At 42.8% G+C, this 21,656-nt stretch overlaps 1 protein-coding gene across 10 annotated transcripts in view; it reads right to left on the reverse strand.

Moving 5' to 3' along the window:
* Positions 1 to 818: 818 nt before the first annotated feature.
* mtrf1 (mitochondrial translational release factor 1) overlaps positions 819 to 21,656 on the reverse strand; it is a 49,801-nt gene continuing 28,963 nt past the window's right edge. For 8 of the 10 annotated variants that reach the window (XM_041210579.1, XM_041210581.1, XM_041210575.1 and 5 more), the window contains 7 exons: positions 20,234 to 20,315; positions 13,094 to 13,201; positions 11,115 to 11,287; positions 4,069 to 4,186; positions 2,509 to 2,645; positions 1,820 to 1,918; positions 819 to 1,000 (listed from right to left, as the gene is read on the reverse strand). In XM_041210579.1, the coding sequence (XP_041066513.1) occupies positions 878 to 1,000; positions 1,820 to 1,918; positions 2,509 to 2,645; positions 4,069 to 4,186; positions 11,115 to 11,287; positions 13,094 to 13,201; positions 20,234 to 20,315 (840 nt within the window). In that variant the 3' untranslated portion in view covers positions 819 to 877. The remainder of the gene's footprint in view (positions 1,001 to 1,819; positions 1,919 to 2,508; positions 2,646 to 4,068; positions 4,187 to 11,114; positions 11,288 to 13,093; positions 13,202 to 20,233; positions 20,316 to 21,656) is intronic. The other 2 variants (XM_041210578.1, XM_041210577.1) reach the window with 2 other exon arrangements.

Raw genomic sequence — 21,656 nt, forward strand, 5'->3', positions numbered from 1 at the left:
TTCTCTCGTGCTCTGTGCCATCAGCTACTGATCCCAGTGGATTTTTACACGCTAACTGGTAATAGTGTTACTAGGGTTGAACAGATAACCACTTTCTTTAATTGGTTCATTGAATTGATATGTTCTAGTCTTCAACAGTGGAAGAATAAACACAGCCAGACTGTACAATTTGGTTGATAAACTATGTTACAAATATATACTTTTTAAACTTGCTCAGATATTTAAAAAAGTAATACTCTAATCTCGTCCAGTGTTATGGTTTTGGTTAACCAATGGATATCCAGCTCTACAGTGACGGTTAAAGAGCTGGAGAAATGGAGCTGTTCAGCAACCATCCCCTATTATGAGAAACTCTGCCAGTGCATAGCAGTCTCACATTTAGCCCATATCCTGCACTAACAATGGCTCCTGGGCTGGCCTATGCAATGGAAAGCGATTGCATATTAGTAAGCAGCTTACGTCAGCTTTTCAGGACAGCAAACAGGCAATGTTGAACTGTTTCTGGTTGCTTTCCATACAAAAGGTGCTTCTATCTGTGTAAATGGCTCCATGACAAGCAATTAACAGCAACACCACCCTACCCAGCCCCACCCCCACACCCCACCGCCCTAAACCTAGACAGACTAAGTTTACAGTAAAGAAAATGAGCAGCAACATCTCAAAACTAATCAAATTAGACAGAGATTTGATGTCAAACATGGTGCCACATGATCGTCTCCTTATAGTCATAAAATGATAACTCTCTGAAGGAAATTTTGCAACTCCCAGCAGCCAGTACTTGAATCTTAGTATGAAGTAGCTACTTGAGGTAAATCTAATTGTAATCAGTTTTGCATTTTATTTGTTTTGAACAGTTCACGCTTTGACTATTTTAGCTTTAACTCCTCTCTGTTGTTCCTTTTTTACTCATTTCTATAAGTTCCAGGAGAGCTTCCTTTTCTGCTGACTCCAGAAGCTTATTGATCAGTTCATCCAGCTGTTTTCCACCACACAGGAGCTCCTGGAATAGAACAGAGGTGTAAGCCAAAGGACAAGTTGTGGGCTGCTTGAAAACCTGTTGCCAATTTATTAACTGAAAGATGGGCTGACAATCAAATGTACTAAAATGCTGCTTTTTGTAATTCATTATAATGGTTTGCGAATCTCCAACAAAACAGCAGACTGCATTTAGTCTGCAAACTGTGGCATTAGCAGTTCACTGTTATCTAATTGTGGGCACTAAAACTCTTTTATAAAGCCTGTAACTTCACAGAATTGTTAAGGTGCAGAAGGATGCCATTCGGCCCATTGTGTCTGCACTGGTTCTCCGATTAAGCATTTCAATTAGTGCCATTTTCTTGCCTTCTCTCTGTAGCCCTGCAGATTGGTGTTTTTTCAAATAATCATCAAATTCCTTTGAATGCCTCTATTGAACCTGCCTCCGCCATGCTGTCAGGGAACTACAGATTTACAATCACTTGAGGGGTGGGGGTGGGCTCAGTTTCGCCAGATCTGTACAGCCTATGTAGTTCAGCAAACCCCAGAACCTAACCTCTCGCTGCGTGAAAAAGTTTTCATATCGCTTTTGATTCTTTTGCCAATGACTTTAAATCAGTGCCCTCTCATTCTCAAACCTTTCACAAGTGGGAACAGTTTCTCCCTATTTACTCTCTCCAGACCCCTCATGAATTTGATTATCTCCTCTCAGCTTTCTCTTCTCCAAAGACAAGCGCCCCAGCTTCTCCAATCTCTTCATAATTGAAGTTCCTCATCTTGAACCCACTCATTCAGAGAGCTTTATTCCCCAATTATTAATTAACCTGAATGATATGTCCCTCACCTTAATATCCCTCACAATGTAGTTAATCCGATGATCTGTAACCCTGTCTTGGGTGAAGTTATAGGTACGAATTCTCTCTGACTGTGCTCTTGTTCCAACCTATTGGAAACAAAGTTCAAGTGAATCCCTCACAATAGCTCAAAGCTGCTATCATTTAGTAAAAGCTATTGTTCTGAACTAGAAAAGTAACAAAATAAAATGTTAAAACACCCAAGTAAAAAGTGTGAGGATTATTCATTTATCTATCATTTGAACATATGTTGTCCAATGAGAAAGCTGCAGTTTTACAATCACTTTGAGTTGGGGGGGGGGGGAATGGTGGGACAGCACAGTTTCACTAGATCTGCAAAGATAATGTAGTTCAGCAACCCCCAGAGCACACATGTTATGAGGTAGCTGTAGACGTGTATAAGGGATCTTGGGTCTGCTTTGAGATATTTCAAAGTCGTTAATACGTCAAATCACAGCAGAGCCGATGACCAAAATAAGAGCCCATGCTTTTAACCCCTTCCACAGTGTGGTCTTGGAGCCAGCACAGCAGAGAAGAGAATCAGATACTTGGTAGATCAGCATCCTAGTGTATCCAAAGTGCCAGATTTCATGAAAGGACGAACTCTGGCCAAATCCAAAACCTGCCCTTCACTAATGATTTGGTAGGTGAGATTGAACGTTGTTCTTTATGAACTTACCTGCAGTTTCCGGGTACTCTGCTTCTGCTCCAGCTCCTTCTCTGCAACCTTCCTGTATAGCTTTGCTTTCAATATGCTCATGGCCAGCTTTCTGTTCTCTAACTGTGATCGGTGCTGTTGACATTCTATTGTTAAACCTAGGAATGTTAGACTGCATTAGTGACAATACGGTCATTACCACCAAAAAATACATGTTTTTCAGGAGTGTCACAAATTGCAGATTTGCCTTAGTTACTCCTCCTTAGGTTCAGTGGTACAGGTCAATCCTGCAAGCGAGCTTGGTACATTGAGGAATGTGCCTGTACTACCCAACATCCAATCACAGGTGTAACAGCAGGATCCCCTTGCAATCACAGCCAGCCAGTATCTCTTGTTTGTGACCAACTCCAATTTGACAGTAGGCAGATTGAAACATTTTAGCGAGATGAGACCTGGTATAAATTGTTAAGCCAGTTTATCTCACAGGCAGCACACAGGGTAACAGACATAAGTAAATCTAACTTAGGTGGCTAACTGACTTTCTCGTCTTCTGTCCCATTTAATGACTGACCAATAGACCTGTCAATAAAGTCAGCTCCCTCTCTCCTGCCTTGCTGAATTGAGGGAGTGCTCTTCTCAAATGAGTGTGAACCATGCCGAATTAACAGCCTCTATATTAACCTTCTGTCCCCCCAGGCTACAAGAGGCAGGAGAGGTATTAGCTTAAATATGAAAACATGGGAACTCTGTTCCCCTTCCACTGGGTCTGATTGGGTACTTCATTAACATATTTAAATCAGGCTTCTACTGCGCAAATGAGAACCAATTAAAACTTAACAGCTGAGGTGTAGGATTCCCAGGGCTCGGGAAAGCTGGCAGTGAATGGGGGGGTGCTAGCTCCACAAGCTAAGTGGTTTTAATGAGTCAGGAGATGCAGGAGTGCTCCCCCAGCCCCTCAAGGAAGCTGCCTACTCTGGCATCTCCACAGCCTAACACAGCTGATCTCCCACAAGCACCGAACATTGACCTACCACCTGCCCCCGACAACCTAAGAACCTTCCCGATGGTGTAGAGCTGCAGCCTCCTGATCGATTTTTCCTCCAAACTAGTCTCAATTTGGCTTTCTGTTGGGCAGGAAATGGAAGTAAAAATGGCGATGAGATCCTGCTATTAAATCCTGCAGGACCTCCACATGCCCTGCCTTGCTGGGTTCTTCAGCCATTTCTGGTTTCATCCACCACTCTGTAAATGTCATGACCAATGAGTCAACTGACTCCTGTCTGAGTTTAAACATAAGCCATTAGCATTCAACAAACTGATTTTTCTAGCTTTAATACATATGTTCAATGCCTGATCCATTAACAAATAAACCTACACTCTTAGTGGATCCAAGGAGACCTAGATCCACTTGAACTTCTTAAATGTAGCTTGTTTTCAAATCTTTGTGGGAAAATGGTCCAAAAATTCTAATAGTGGTTGGTAACAGCAGCAGTAATATTGGTGCAGCTTGTTCCTCGGGTAGGAGGCATATTATTACACAGGAAAATCAGAATTTGACAGGAAACATGGACAGTTACTCACTTGTTGGAATATGAACAATTCTCACTGCGCTGTCTGTTGTATTTACGTGCTGTCCCCCTGCTCCTTTGGCTCGAAAGGTATCAATCCTCAAATCACTGAGGTCTACTTTAATATCTACCTGAAACAGGGAGTAGGTCAAAACAAAGCATTAACTCTTTGTGTTTTGAAGTGACTGTAGCAATCTCAGTTACAGTGTACTCCCAAAAATCCACTTTTTTACACTAACATATTTTGAAGTGCCCAGTAATTTAAATGCAATGACTAAGTTATCAAGAACACTATCAGTAATATGCAAGGAATACTGCACTTGACAGAATCTGAGGCTCAAAAATGGACACAGACAGAAAGCAAACTAATCCTAGCAGAGTCACTGGCAGAGTTTCTGTCACATTCTTGATTTGGAAGTGGTGGTGGCAGCCCTCTGTCTCATAAGATGATGGTTTGTGCTATGGTGGTCAACTTGTGTTAAGCATCTCCTGGTGAGGCTCAGAAGTCCCACTCTGGCATAGCAGTCTTTGCCGCATTTGTTGCAGAGGAAGACATTGGGCTGCAAAGGTGCATAATCCGTTGGCCTCTCTGAACCCTCCTCTTGGCCAGTTGAGCTTTTCGCTTCTGCTTGTCACTTCCAATGGCCTTCAAACAGTCGGCCTCCAGAGGTCTCGACTGTCTTCCTGTCAACTGACTTCACTGACAACTGTCAGTGTCAATGTCCACCATCTTCATATATTGCTTGCTGGTGCCCTTGTAGCGGAGGTGTGGATGTCCAGGAGATTGTGACCAAATAACGAGTTCACTGTACAGGAGATCTTTGGGTATATGGCTGTCAGCAATCAGATGAAAATGGCAGGGCCTCAGTGCAGATGTCGCTGGCTTAGTAATGAGCATATGTTGGGGAAATTAGCATACTACAGGACCTCTGAATTGGTGACCTTGTCCTGCCAAGAGATGACAAGGATATGTCTGAGACAGCAAAGGTGAAAACAACTCAGCACTTTCTTCTGATTACCATATGTTGTCCAGGCCTCACCACTGTAGAGGAATACGCTGAGGACACAGGCTTGGTAGACTTGCAGTTTGGTGTTCTCAGTCTAGTTGCTGTTATTCCACACTCTCTTACTCAGCTTGTACATAACAGCTGCAGTTTTTGTGATATGTGTGTTGATTTCAGCATCAAGTGACACATTGCTGATAATTGTAGAGATTAGATATGTGAAGCTATCAATAACTTCCAGTGTCACATTGTCAATGCTGATAGATGGTGGTGTGGAAACATCCTGGACAACGACATTTGGCTTCCTGATGCTGATAGTGAAACCAAACTCTTTACAGGTATGAGACAGTCTGTCCATTTGCCACTAAGGTGTTCCTCGGTATGGAATATTAGTGCAGCATCATCAGCGTAGAGCAACTCTCTAATGAAGACCTGGGGTGCCTTTGTCTTGGATCTCAGGTGGGTAAGGCTGAACAGCTTTCTGTTAGTTTTGATGTGCAAGCAGACAGCCTCTGTCGAGACTTGAAGGTATATGACAGCAGCAAAGAGAAGGGTATGCCAGAGTGTGCCAGTGCCAGAATACAACACTGTTTGACCTCAATGCAGTTCTCAAAGGGTCCTGATGTTGTCCCATCATCACTGACCTTATCCATTGTGGAAAGAGGAGGTCACATGGAGCAGCTTCAGTGGGCAACTAATTTTCTCCAACAGCTTAAATAGATCACCTCTGCCCACATGGTCAAATGCCTTGGTGAGATCGATGAAGGCAGTCAAACTGGAGGAACAGCACCTCATCTTCCGACTAGGCACTTTACAGCCTTCCAGACTGAATATCGAGTTCAACAATTTTAGATCATGAACTCCCTCCTCCATTCCCACCTCCTTTCCGATCCCCCCCCCCTTTTTTTCCCTCCAATATTTTATATAGATTTCTCTTTTCCCACCTATTTCCATTATTTTTAAATATATTTCCATCCATTGTTTTATCTCTACCTTTTAGCCTATTTCGATCCCTTCCTCCCCACCCCACCCCAACCCTACTAGGGCTATCTGTATCTTGCTCGCCCTGCTTTCTACCCTTAATGTCACCATTAGCACATTTCTTAACTAATATCACCACCGTCAACACCTCTTTGTCCTTTTGTCTATGACATTTTTTGGTTATCTCCACCTATCACTGGCGCTCTATCCAGCTCTACTTGTTCCACCCGCCCCCTCCCCCTCTCCCGGCAACCAGCTATATTTCACCTCTCTTCTATTTTTACTTAGTTCTGCTGAAGAGTCATACGGACTCGAAACGTTAACTGTGTTCCTCTCCGCAGATGCTGTCAGACCTGCTGAGTTTTTCCAGGTATTTTTATTTTTGTTTGGGATTCTGGTATACGTGTTCAGCCAGGATCTGCAATGATCTGCATTCTGACAATGCTCAGCAGGGGGATGTGTCAATAGTTGTTGCAATGGCTGTGGTTGCCCTTGTCCTTGTACAGGGTCACAATCTTTGCATCACATATGGTGGAGCACAGCCCCATCCCTCCAGCAGAGACAGAGAAGTTTGTACAGATGCTGTGGGAGTGCCAGTTTCCTGTGCTTGATGAGCTCAGGCGGTATAGCATCAGCACCTGGAACTTTGCCTATGGCAAGCGAGTCAATAGCTTTGCTAAGTTACACCACTGTGGGATCAATATCCAGCTCTGCCATGACAGGCAGATTTTCTAATGTGTCTAGAGCTTCCTCGGTGACAGTGTTCTTCCTAGAGTACAACTCAAGGTAATGTTCCACCCATCTCTCCAACTGTCTATTGCAGTCGATGACCTCCCTTGCCTTTGTTTTCAATGGAGCCCTTTTCTTTGCTGAAGGACCTGTTACCTTTTTGATCACTTCATACGTTACTCTAGCATTTCCTGTGTTGAAGGACATCTGGATAGTTTGTCAGAGTTGTAACCAGTAATCATTGGTGAACCACCTAGCAGTCTGTTAGACTTCACTTCGAGCAGCTCTTAGTGCATTCAGAGTCTTCCCGCTCAAATTTCTCTTGTAATTAAGAACGGACCACTTGGCCTCAATGACAGGTTCTGTCGCAGTGATGTTAGCCTCAAACCAGTCAGAAATGTTCTGTTCTTGCTTCCCATATGTTAAGAGTGCATTATTGTAGATGGTGTTTGCTCCATTCTGTTTTTGCACTCCATGTGGGAATGCTGGAGAATGCCTGTTTGTTCGAGTCACGGGACAGTTGGTTTTTATCTGGGTAGGTAGTACAGCTGATTTTGACATGAGGACAGCATTTCTGCTTTGAGAAAGCTTCAAGGTACCCTAACCCTGCACATCAGGGAGTGATCTGTATCACAGTCAGCACTGTGGTAGCTGCGTGTGTTGAGAATGCTGTTGAGAGAGTCGGCTCTGGTGATGATCAGATCCAGCTGGTATCAATGTCCTGATCCAGGGCACCTTATGGCATGGTTTGTTCTTAAAGATGGTGTTAGCTGCACAAAGCTTATGGAAGCAGCTCAAGCAGTCTCTGTCCGTTCTCATTTATCTTTCCCAGGCCATGAAGTCTGGGGCAGGAGGGCATGCCACATGATCCACACCCTAGTGTTGAAATCTCCCTGTAGGTAAAGATGTTCTGACTTAGGGATTCTGCTGATAGCGGTGTCAAACTCCTCATAGAACTGGTCTTTTGCCTCTGTAGTGGAGCACAGCATTAGAACATAGATACTCATGAGGTTAACTGGCTCTGTTTGAATTGAGAAGCAGATGGAGAGAACACCTTCTGAACTATTTGTGGGGGGAGTTCTATCATCGAGACTAGTGAATTCCTTACAGCAAAACCTACACCTTGTTCACATGCTTCCTCTGAACTCTTCCCCTGCCAGATGAATATGTAATCTTTTTCTTTCAGTGATCCGCTCTCAGTGATTTTATGGGGAAGCTGTATCAATGTTCAGCCTATCAAATTCCATGTTGATCACAGCTATCTTACACACGTTATCGACAATCTTCAAGTCATCTATCAATCCCATGCATATGATCCTCACGTTCCAATGGCATCTTCTTCCCTTTTGTTTGGTTTCCTGGTATGATGGATTCCGTCCACTTGTTGGGCAGACACTCTAAGCTCCAAAAACTCCATTGAAGCAGATGGATATTGTGGCAGGTCAGCAGCTTACCAGTCCCGGCTGCCCGACTTGAGGTGTGCAGTGGATGGTCTGCTGGAGACAGCCTGTAGCTCCCGTTCTTTATGCCAATCGAGTTGGGCTTATCGCTCATAACTGCTGTTTGCCATGTCACTCTGCAGCAAAACTGGAGTGTCCTCTCCATGGTGCAACCTGAGCAAAATTTATAGAGACCCTGGGCCACCCAACATCAGGGTCCCCATCCCAACTTCCCTGGTTGAGTTCAAAGGAATGCAAAGCACTACATTTGGCACCGGCTTGGTTGCAGGAGTTGCTGGAAAGTAACATATTTGGACATGAGCCGCCTTCAAAAGTGCAAACATTCGGAAACAGCGGGGAAATTACAAAAAGTCTGGAATACAAAATTATTCAGGATCCAAATTTCACAGAATTTTGGGAACCACTTAGGTTGGAGATTATCTGCCTCCCACTCCCATAGAAATAAATAGATGTAACAGCATGGAAACTGGTCATTCAGTCCAACAGCCCTGACCAGAAGTCTGAGGGCTACGAGCACACATGAACAGGAGTAGACCATTCAGCTCCTTGAGCCTGTTCCATCATTCAGTTAGACAATGGCTCATCTGTATCTTAACTCCATCCACCTGCCTTGCTTTCATATTCCTTAATCTCCATGCCTAACAAAATTCTATCAATCTCAATTTTAAACTTTCAACGGTTTTTGGGCTGGGCGGGACAGGACAGGATGGGGTGGGGGGTGGTGGGGGAGGTTTCAAATTTACATTACTCCTTTGTTTGAAGAATTGCTTCCTGATATCATCCCTGAGCAGCCTAGCTCTAAGTTTAAGGTTCTTCCCCTTTGTTCTGGACTCTCTTCTACCAAAGAAAATAGTTCCTCTCTATCTAACTATTAAATCTTTTGATCATTTTAAACAAATCATTTAGGTTACCTCCTGATCTTCTATATTCAAGGAAACACAAGCCTAGTCTGTGCAACTTGTCTTTGTAATTTAATCCTTTAAGGCTCAGTATCTTTCTCATGAATCTGCTCTGCAACCCTCTCCAAGGCCGATTATCCTTGGTGGGGTGCAGGACCCAGAACTGAACATAGGATATGCTGTTTTATGTGGAAAGGAACTCTCTAACCATACCGTATTAGATTTGCCGTAGAGATTAAACATTTCTAATCTGGGCATGTCCATCCAGTTATAAGTCTTCGAGGTGCCCTGATAGGAGTCATCCATTATAAAACAACCTGTCCACCACGAGGTAGAATTTTGAGAGCTCCAAAAGCTAAGTCACTCAGAAAGCAGGGAGGGAGATTTACTTTATCCAGGCACTCCATGCTCAATGCTTATGGGCCATCATCGCAAGAGCGTACAATCACACTGTGAAAAGTTAACATGGGCAGTTTCCACTGCAAACATGGGAACAGGAATTTATAATGGAAAAAGATGCCAAGAAGTGTAAGCAGACACCTATGTGGGGCTTCAGCTTTGAGTGCAATCAAGAAATTGTGATGGTTAGTTTACAGTTCAAATTTCTGATAAAAATCATTTGCACAATCCCAATTGTAAAATCTTCCGCGAACCAGAACAATCAGGCAGTCTAACAGAACATAGTCATTTACTGTTTCCTTCCATTAAATAGTATTCCTTGACATTCTGAAGAGCCGGAACTTGGTGCAGTCTTACTAAATACATCTGAGGAAGGATTTATCACCAAAAAGAAGCAAAAGAAGTGTCCCAGCCTCCACCTGCAAATAAGCCGAATTAAAATAACTGCAAATGTCTTTAAAAACTAATTTTTCTTTTCTTTATTCTTTCTTGAGATGTGGGTGTCACTGGCAAAGCCAACATTTGTTGCCCATCCCTAATCGTCCTTGAACTGAATGCCAAACCATTTCAGAGGGCAATTAAAAGTCAGCCACATTGCAGTGGGTCTGAAGTCATGTGTAGGTCAGACCAGGTAAAGACAGCAGATTTCCTCCCCTAAAGGGCATTACTGAACCAGATGGGTTTTTTGTCACAACAATTAACGATAGTTCCATGGTCACCATTACTGAGACTAGCTTTCAATTCCAGATTTATTAACTGAATTTAAATTCCAGCAGCTGCTGTGTTAGCCTGGGCCTCTGGATTACTAGTCCAGTGACATTACCACTACACCACCATCTCCCCCGAACCACTTACTACCTTCCCTACTTTCCAATACTAAATATTGTTTGATATGAAAAAAACACTCTTAAAAAGATGCCGACTAGTGCCTGGGAGCGTGAACAGAATTTAAAGAGCCCCTTGAACTTGAGTAATTCCCCAATATCAGCCTGGAGGTGTGGTCATTCTTATGAGCGGTGCCTGATCCAGCAAATTACATCTTCAACTAATGTAAAGGATTGTGGAAAACGTGACTGTAAGCTTTTTGGGGGTCTAATTCACTTATGTTTAAAGTTCGCCAATGTTTTCCTCTGCATCGGCTCATTCCATCCAGATAGCGTTGATATTATTGGCAAAACCAAATGGAAATTCTACCCAATGATTTTTATTCATTTACAGATGAAGATTATAAATGGATTTTCTCATTAAAAATCAAGGCACTGAAAGTATTTCAAACCAGCATGAAACAGTATGATGGGGTCATAGGGTCAAATAATCGGAGGTCATTCGAATGCAAAAAAGGTGACCATGCAGATAATGAAGTTTACTAAAATCATTAATGTTGGAGTATTTACATTCAAAAGAGACTGTGTTTACTTGGCCACCACCCCTTCCCCACACCACACTGTATTACACAGAATACCGTTCGCTGCCAGTTCACTTCAGTGATACCTTCCAACTCATCTCATCAATATGGGGTAAAACGTGGTGTCAGGGTGGGTAGTGCCAGGGTGAATGGTGCCAGAGCGGATGTGCTCTCTATCTCACCTCATCAATTTGGGGTAGGACGATGACTGTCATGGTGCCAGTATGGATGCGCTGCATTCGCGATGACAGGCCCACTTCGGGAATCCTCTGAACTCTGTGGGTTCCACCTTCATATTTTAAAAAGCGATAAACACTCTCCCCTGAAATACATGCTGATGCATGATGTAATCCTCCTTAACAGGGGAGAAGACAAGTAAAAACAGCTTAGTAAAAGGAATGCACCAACTGTCCATGGTGTGGAGCAACAAAACTGCTCCGCCCACCATACATACCTGGAACGTGGGACATGGGGACATGTGCCTGTGTGTGAGGGAAATGGTCAGGAAACCTGGCTGTGCTGCCTTCAGAACATAACGTTAGGAATAGGAGCAGGAGCCAGTGGTTCCCAGGAATCATTGTGTTAACAATAATGATTCAGCAGTCACCTAGGGAGGCACCCAGGCAACAAAAAGTACCTTTGAACTACCATTGAATCATAAAATGGCTACAGCACAGAAGGAGGCCATTTGGCCCATCGAGTCCATGCTGGCTCTCTGCAAGAACTATTTAGTTAGTCCCACTTCCCAGGTCCATTCCCGTAGCCCTGCAATTTGTTTTCTCTTCAGACAATGATCCAATTCCCTTTTGAAAGCCTTGACTGAATCTGCCTCCACCACACTCTCAGGCAGCGCATTCCAGATCCTAACCACTCACTGAGTAAAAAAAAAGTTTTTCCTCATGTGGCTTTTGGTTCTTTTGCTAATCACCTTAAATTGGCATCCAATGGTTATCAATCCTTCCACCAATAGGAACAGTTTCTCCCCATCTACTCTGTCTAGGCCAATCATGATTTTGACGCCTCTACCAAATCTCCTCTCAGCCTTTTCTTCTCGAAGGAGAACCACCCCAACTTCTCGTAAATCTTCTCCACACCCTCTTTAAAGCCTTCACATGCTATCTAAAATGTGGTACCAAGAATTGGATGCAATGCTCCCGTTAAGGCCAAACCAGTGTTTTATGAAGGTTCATAACGTCCTTGCTTTTGTACTTTATGCCTCCATTTGTAAAACCCAAGATTGTGTTTGCCCTTTTAGCCAGTTTCTCAACCTGCCCTGTCACCTTTAACAATTTGTGTACATATACCCCTAGGTCACTCTGCTCCAATAGCGCCTTTACAATTGTCTCCTTGCCTTCCCTACAAAAATGTATCACTTCACACTTCTTTGCATTTAATTCCATCTTGTCATGTACCTGTTCATTCCACCCAGCCTGTCAGTCAGTTTGAAATTGTGTTCCGTACAGCTAAATCTATGTCATTAATATATATAAATAGAAAGCAGAGGTTCTAATATCAACCACCTGAGGAACTACACTGTACACTTTTCTCCAATCCGAAAATCAACCATTCATATCACTACTCTCTGTTTCCCGTCACTCAGCCAGTTCTGTATCCATGCTGCCACTGCCCCTTTTATTCTATGGACTTCAATTTTCCAGGCCATTCTCTTTCTCCAGCAGTTAAACTCTCCTTAAAAATTACTGTTACCCCACCTCCTTTCTTCCCTTCTATATCTGAACACCTTGTAATCAGGAGTATTTAGCACCTTGTTCTGTCATTTTTTTGAGCTAGGTCCTCATTATTGCTACAACTTAATATTTCCATGAGGCTATTTAAGCCTGCAGCTCACCAGCCTCATTTACTACACTTGCATTTGCATACATGCACATTAACCTAATTTAGATCCTAATTTGGCCCCAACTAACATCTTACTATTTTTCTAACTCTAGTGCTATCTGTCTCTTCCACTCCTTTCTGAGCCTTATTTCTTCTTACTAATGCCATTCAATAGATGGTCTTTCTGGAATATTGGAGATTATGGGAGAATAGTCTCCCTTTGCTCAGCTTTCTTGCATATACTTGCTCTGTTTTAGCAGGCAATGTTTACAGGTTGCGGAGGGTTTGGTAGCTTTGTCACCGCTCTGGAATTAAAACAGATTACCATAATCAGCAGGTGTATAGTTCAGCACTTCAAAGTTCCAGTCTTTGAAGTCTGCGTAACGCTCGTACATATCAAAAACCTCCCTCGTAAACTGCTGGCAAATGTCACCTGGAAGAACAATGAAACCAGAAGTCAACAAAAATTGGTTTCAGAGGAACAGTAAAGGTCTTTTTCTCTGATTTCCTTCCCTTCTCTGATGGTCCATATACAGCATTCACCCAGGAGCAGCCTTGAAAAAGAACAGGTGGACTATTGAACTAGAGGTTGTCACAGTCGAGCCAACTCTACTCACATCAGAAATCTATAACCACATTTTGCAGCACGGCTCACTGGACAGAAAGCAGGTCTGGGAACTGATTCTTTTTCTCTCTAAATCAGGGCTAGTGAGGGTAAATGGCACTGTAGCCATTGCCATGAGTGAAGCACAGAGCAGGAATCGAATCCAAGACCTCTTAATCTGTAGTGTTTAGTGTTAGTCTAGCGGTGACTACATGCACTGCCATAGAGAGAACTCAGCATTAGCTTTTCAATGAAAATGCTTAACTGGGTGGTACTGCAAGATGGACTATCTCACGTCAGAGATTGATAGTAAACAAGCAAATCTTGCAGTAACAGAGTGTCTGGATAAGTGTGAGCTGAGAAGACATTATGGGAGAAAATCAAACATGGAATGGAAAATATACTAAATGAGAAGACACAAAAGGTGTTGATTAATAGAGGGGCTTAAATACAGAATTACAGAATTCCCTGAAGCTATAAATGCATCGAGATAAAACTATAAAATGGAATTTTGTGTTTTATAGATAGGGACATAGAATACAAGAGTCGAGACATAATGATAAACTTGTACAAAATTATCGGTTAGGTCACAGTTAGATTGTTGTGTTCAGTTTCGGAACCCCCCACCCACCCTTTATAAAAAGGATATTAAAGCCAGGGATAGTGTACAGCATTGATTCAACAGGGGTGGAAAACTATATTTACAAAGAGGACTGACGGTAGTATAGTAGTAATGTCACTGGACTAGTAATCCAGAGGCCCAGGCTAATGCTCTGGGGACATGGGTTCAAATCTCACCAGAATTTAAATGCAATTAATAAATCTGGAATAAAAAGCTAGTCTAAGTAACGGTGACCATGAAACTATCATCAATTGTTGTAAAAACCCATCTGGTTCACTAATGTCCTTTAGGGAAGGAAATCTGCCATTCTTACCTGGTCTGGCCTCGATGTGACTCCAGACCTTCGGTAAGGTGGTTGACTCTTATCTGCCCTCTGAAATGGCCTAGGGAAATTAGGGATGGGCAACAAATTCTGGCTTTGTCATTCATTCTTTTGAACATGGCTTGTTCATCTCCAATAGCCCCAAGAAGCTTTTTGAACTGGTTTGCTAATTTAGAGTCAGCCATGTTGGTGTGGGACTAGGGTCCCATGTAAGCCAGACCAGGTAAGAACAGCAAATTTCCTTCCATAAAACACATCAGTAAGCCAGTTAGGTTTGATGACAACTCAACAACTTTGTGCTCACTTTTACTGATACCAGCTTTTCAAAAACTAAACAGAAATTCTCTAATGGCCTTGGAGGGATTTAAACTCTCATTCCCTGGGTCACTGGTCGAATAACAAAACTACTACACTACAATGCCCCTTCGGCAATGAGCAACACATATATGATGGGCCAAATGGCTGTCTTCTATAGCACAATTTATTGTTAGCATAACTGTTTGTAGCAGTGATGAAGCTGCAAAACGCACCAAATGCTGCACTGCTCCCTGGTCAGAGAGCAGTGAAGTGAAGCCATCACTGGCACGACTGCAGCAGCATCTGAATAGCCAGGAGGTGCTGTGGGCAGGCAGCTGTAGCCACAATCCCACTTCCCAATCTCAAAAATCGACAATTCCAAGATACAGTCATGTTCATCAAAAATACATGCAAGAAAAGATGACTACATGCTCCCAAAAAGTAGACTCAGCCCCTGAAAAATGGATAACTCAAAAAAGTCACTGTTATAAGCCTCTGACATGAAAAGAAGCTGTTACGTGTTACCTTAGGCTTAACTATTCCCAGTCCTTCATTACACTGGGAAAAAGCTGAAGTCCCATGCAAGACTTAAGAAGCGACCCAAAGGGACACTCCCTTCCCAACGACATATGCACAGTTGGATAGTATTGTAGCAACTGGATATACGTTGCTGGATAGTATAGCAGAGACTGGATTATTCACAGCTGGACAGTACAGCAGAGACCTGAATATTCATTGCTGGATGATATAGCAGAAGCCAGGTAGAATCACAGAATCATTACAGTGCAGGAGGAGGCCCATCGAATCTGCACTGGCTCCCTGAAAGAACATTCCACCTAGTCCCACTCCACTGCCTTATCCCCGTAACCTTGCATATCTTCTCTTTTCAGGTAGCAATCTAATTCCCTTTTGGATACCTCAAGCGAACCTGCCTCCAGCATCCCTTCAGGAAGGGTGCCAGACTCCAACCACTCTCTGGGTGAAAAAAATTTTCCTCGCATCACTTTTACTCTTTTTGCCAATTATTTTGAATCTGAACCCACTAGCTCTTGATGCTCTCTGGAGTAGGAACAGTTTCTCACTATTTAGCCTGTCCATACCCCTCAGGATCTTGAATACCTCTATCAAGTCTCCTCTCAGCCTTCTTTTCTCCATGGAGAACAGTCCCAACCTCTCTAACCTATTCTCATAACTACAGTTCTTTATCCCTGGGATTATTCTTGTGAATTGCTTCTGGACGCTTCCCAATGCCTTCACATCCTTCCTCAAGTATGGCACCCAGAACTGGATGCCGTACTCCAGATGAAACCTAACTGGTGTCTTATTCAAGTACAGTATGACCTCCTTACTCTTGTGCTCAATGCCCCTGTTAATAAAGTCTAAGATACTATATACTTTATTAACTACTCTCTCAACATACCCTGCCATCTTTAATACCTATGTATGTATACACTGAGGTACCTCTGTTCCTGCACCTCCTTTAGACTCTCTCCCCTTGTTACATACTGTCTCACCATATTCTTCCTGCCAAAATGGATCACCTCACACTTCCCTACATTGAACTTCATCTGCCCAGTTCACCAACATGTATATGTCCTTTTGAAGTTAAAGACTATCTTCACCACAATTGCCAACTTTTCCAATCTTCATGTCATCTGCATATTTTGAAATCATACCCTGCACACTATAATCTAGGTCATATATATCAGGAAGAGCAAGGGTCCCAACACTGATCCCTGGGGAACTCCACTACAAATCTTCCTCCAATCTGAAAAACAACCATTTATCACTACTCTCTGTTTCCTGTCACTCAGCCAATTTCTTATTCTAGTGCTTATTTTCTCTTTTATTCCATGACGTAGAATTTTGCTCACAAGTCTGTTGTGTGGCACTGTATCAAATGCTTTTCAAAAATCCATATACACTTCAACAATGTTTCCCTTATCAACCTTCTCTGTTACTTCCACAAAAAACTCCAGCAAGTTAGTTAAACATGATTTTCCCTTAATGAATCCATGCTGGCTTTCCTTAATCATCCAGCATTTGTCTAAGTGACTATTGATTTTATCCTGAACATTAATTTCCAGAATTTTCCTGACCACTGAGCTCAGACTGACTGGTCTGTAATTGACAGCTTTATCCTTGTTCCCTTTTTTGAACAAGGGTGTAACATTCACAATTCCCCAGTCCTCTGGCACCTCCCCTGTGTCTAAGGAAGGCTGGGAGATTATACACTGGAAGATTATTAATTTCCACTCTCACTTCCCTCAGTACCTTTAGATGCATCTCATCCGGTCCTAATACCTCATCTATTTTAAGAAAAGATAGCCTTTCTAATACCTCCTCCTTCTCAACTGTAAATTATTCTAGTGTAGTTACCTCCTCTCTCACCTCGACCTGGGTAGCATCTTCTTCCTTTGTAAAGACTAATACAAAGTACTCGTTCAATATCCCCGCTATTTCTCCACCCTCCACATGCAAGTCCCCTTTTTTGTCCCTAATCTTTTTATTACCACCCTATTTTTATTTACACTCTTATAGAAGACCTTGGGATTCCCTTCCATGTTCGCTGTCAGCTTCCTTTCATGCTCTCTCCTTGCTTTTCCTATTAGTTTCTTCACTTCCCTTCTGCCCTTCTATATTTAGCCTGATTCTCCATTGTATTTTCTACCTGACATCTGTTGTATGGGCACTTCACAGAATCACAGAACTTTAACAGCAAAGAGGAGACCGTTCGGCTCATTGTGTCTGCACCAGCTCTCCAAATGAGCCTTATGACCTGGTGCCATTGCCTGCCTATTCCCCGTATCCCTGCACATTGTTTCTATTCAAATAATCATCCAATGCCCTCTTGAATGCCTTGATTGAACCTGCCTCCACCACACTTCCAGGCAGTGCATTCCAGACCTGAACCATTCATTGTGTGAAAAAGTTTTTTCTCACATTACATTTGCTTCTTTTGCAAATCACTTTAAATCTATGCCCTCTCGTTCTTGATCCTTTTACGAGCAGTAACAGCTTCTCCCTATCTACTCTGTCCAGCCCCCTCATGATTTTGAACATTGCTATCCAATCTCCTCTTAGCCTCTTCTCTCTAAGGAGAACAGTCCCAACTTCTCCAATCTATCTTCATAACTGAAGTTTTACATCCCAGGGACCATTCTTATAAACCTCTTCTGCACTCTTTCCAATGTGTTCACATCCTTCCTATAATGTGGCATCCAGAACCGTACACAATACTCCAGCTGAGGTCTAATGAGTGTCTTATATAGATTCAGCATAACCTCCTTGCTCTTGTACTCTTGTGCCCCTTTTAATAAAGCCCAGAATACTTTATGCTTTAGTAACAGCTCTCTCCATCTGTCCTGCCACCTTCAATGATCTATGCACATATACAGCCAGGTCATTCTGCTCCTGCACCCCCTTCAAAATGTCACCTCTTATTTTATATTGTCTGTCAATGTTCTTCCTAACAAAATGCATCACCTCACACTTCTCTACATTGAACTTCCTCTGCCACCTATCTGCCCACTCCACCAACTTGTCTATGTCCTTTTGAAGTTCTGCACTGTCCTCCTCACAGTTTACAACACTCCCAAGCTTTGTATCATCCACAAACCTTGAAATTGTCCCCTGCACACTAAGGTCTAGATCATTTATATATATCAGGAAAAGCAAGGGTCCCAATACCGACCCCTGCGGAACTCCACTACAAACCTTCTTCCAGTCCGAAAAACATCCACTGACCATTACTCTCTGCTTCCTATTTTTCAGCCAATTTTGTATCCACATTGCTCCTGCCCATCTTATTCCATGAGCAATAATTTTTCTCACAAGTCTGTTGTGTGGCACTGCATCAAATGCTTTGTGAAAGTCCATGTACACCACATCAACAGCATTACCCTCATTAACCTTTTCTGTTACCTCTTCAAAAAACTCCAGCAAGTTAGTTAAATATGATTTCCCCTTTAGAAATCCATGTTGGCTCTTCCTTATCAACCCATATTTTTCCATGTGTCTACTGTGTATCCCGAATAATTGTTTCTTGCCCACCACTGAAGTTAAATTGACTGGTTTGTAATCTCTGGGTTTATCCTTACAATCTTTTTTGAACAAGGGCATATTGTTTGCAATTCTCCAGTCCTTCTTCCTTTCCATCTTCACCTTTATCTTTCTCGTCACCGAGGGCGCTCTGAATTTATTTTTCCAACCTTTCCCCTTCAAGAGTATATACCTTGATATTGCCTGCAATACTTTTTCTTTGAAGGTGGCCTTTTGCTCAGCCACTGTCCTTTCTGCCAACAATTGATTCCAACTCACTTGACTCAGATGCATTCTAATCTCATAGAAGTTGGCTTTCCCCCAATTAATTAACCCTGCTCTGGATTGTGCCTTGTCCTTTTCCATGACCAATCTAAACTTTATGATACAATGATCACTGTCCCCTAGAGGCTCTCCCACAGATATTTGATCTAACTGTACCAACTCATTCCTCAGAACCAGGTCTAAAAGTGCATGTCTTCTCACTGGACCAGAAACATTCTGCTGCGGAAAATTATCTTGAACACATTCCAGGAACTTTCGCCCCTCGTCCCTTTGTACTACTCCTATCCCAGTCTATATGTGGATAATTGAAGTCCCCATTATGATTACTCTATAATTTTTGCATCTCTCTGTAATTTCTTTGCAAATTTGTTTCTTCACATCTCTTCCATTAGTTGGTGGTCTATATGCTACACCAATCAATATTGCACCTTTCTCATTCCTTACCTCTAGCTAGAGAGATTCTGAGCTTGATCCCTCTGGAACATCCTCTCTCTCCAGTACTGTAATGCCATCTTAAATCAATATTGCCACTCCCCTGCCTTTTCTTCCTTTCCTGTTCTCTCCTTGTACCCAGGGATATTTAACACCCAGTCCTGCCCTTCTTTGAGCCAGGTTTGTGTTATAACAACATCATAATTCCATTTGTCAACCTGTGCCTGCAGTTCACCAATCTTTTTAACCACACTCCATGCATTTACATACATTAGCCCTGATTTAGGCTTTTTTACTTTCCCCCTTATTCTGACCCCATCTAATGACTTACTATTGCCTACCCTAATTCTATCAAACTCACCAAGTACTTTATCTACCTTGATACTACTCTCTGATATATCCTTGTTATCCGTTGATACTTATCTATTTCCCACTGCCAGTTTTCCTGTTCTCCACTCTGAATTTCCCCTCAGGTCCCCATCCCCTACCAATCTAGTTTAAACCCAGTTTATTCACAGTTCTAGTTTATTCACAGTTGGACAATTCCACAGGCATTGTTCACCCTCTGGTATGGTGCCATGCAAGCATTATTTGGAGGTGCCACTGATCAGTGAGCGCTGACAGATTGTTTACTGTATGTGCCACTGTGACTGTGCTCAACACAGGAGTGGTCAGAGCGAAACCCAACAATATTTTCCAGCAGGAGCGTTGACTCCACTGACTGTACACCAACTGCTGGTACAGCACAGCGTGGGCACATCTTGTGCTGCTAAGATTCAAGCCCTGATCACATGAGAGCATGGAGTCAGAGAGAGCTTGGGTAAAGTATTTAATGGCGATTCTGTCTTATGTCAATTCTCACCTCCTGTTGTTCTTCCGGCTGTCACCTCAAGAATCACATTGCTATCATCATGTTCCTCCTTTTGCACCAAAGTTTGAAGGAGCTGAAGGTATAGAAAAGAAAGCAATTTAAACTGCACACTAAAAATATTGCTGACATGCAGTTTCTTTTATAAAAGCAAACTACTGCGGGTGCTGGAAATCTGAAATGAAAACAGAAAATGCTGGAAAAACTCAGCAGGTCTGGCAGCATCTGTGGAGAAAGAAACAGAACTAATGTTTCAAGTCCATATAACTCTTCTTCAGAGCTCTATACACTTGGAGAGACACGGATTAATCAGGGATAGTCAGCATGGATTTGTTAAGGGAAGGTCGTGTTTGACAAATTTGATCAAATATTTTGAGGAAGTAACCAGGAGTGTTGATGAGGGTAATGCATTTGATGTGGTCTACATGGGCTTTAGCAAGGTTTTTGATAAGGTTCCTCATAGCAGACTGGTGAAGAAAGTAAGAGCCCATAGGATCCAAGGCAAAGTGGCACATTGGATCCAAAATTGGCTGAGAGGCAGGAAGCAGAGGGTGATGGTAGAGGGATGTTTCTGTGACTGGAAGTCTGTTTCCAGTGGGGTTCCGCAGGGCTCGGTGCTGGGGCTCTTGCTGTTTGTGGTATACATAAATGACTTGGGCTTAAATGTAAGGGGTATGATCAAGACGTTCACGGATGGCATGAAAATTGGTAGGGTGGTAAATAGTGAGGAGGATAGCCATAAAGTGCAGGAGGATATCAATGGACTGGTCAGGTGGACAGAGCAGTGGTAAATGAAATTCAACCCAGAAAAGTGTGAGGTACTGCACTTGGGGAGGGCAAACAAGGCAAGGGATTACAACTATGAATGGTAGGACCCTGGAAAGTACTGAAGATCAGAGGGACCACGGTATGCATAACCACAGATCCCTGAAGGTAACAGGGCAGATAGATAAGGTGGTTAAGAAGGCAAATGGGATACTTGCCTTTATTAGCCGAGACATAGAATACAAGAGCAGGGAGGTTATGCTGGAACTGTATAAAATACTGGTTAGGCCACAACTGGAGTACTGCGTGCAGTTCTGATCACCACCTTATGGAAAGGATGTGATTGCACTGGAGAGGGTGCAGAGGAGATTTACCGGGATGCTGCCTGGGCTGAAGGGCCTGAGCTACGAGGGAAGGTTTGATAGGCTAGAGTTGTTTTCCTTGGAGCAGCGAAGGTTGGGAGGGGACCTGATAGAGGTGTATAAGGTTATGAGCGGTATAGATAGGGTGGATAGAAAGGCAGTTTTTCCTTTAATAGAGGGGTCAATAACCTGGGGGCATAGATTTAAGGTAAGAGATAGAAGGCTAAGAGGGGACTTGAAGGGAATTTTTTTCATCCAGAGGGTGGTGGAAGTTTGGAACTCACTGCCTG

The sequence above is a fragment of the Carcharodon carcharias genome, chromosome 18, assembly GCF_017639515.1.
Source record: "Carcharodon carcharias isolate sCarCar2 chromosome 18, sCarCar2.pri, whole genome shotgun sequence".
Lineage (NCBI taxonomy): Eukaryota > Metazoa > Chordata > Chondrichthyes > Lamniformes > Lamnidae > Carcharodon > Carcharodon carcharias.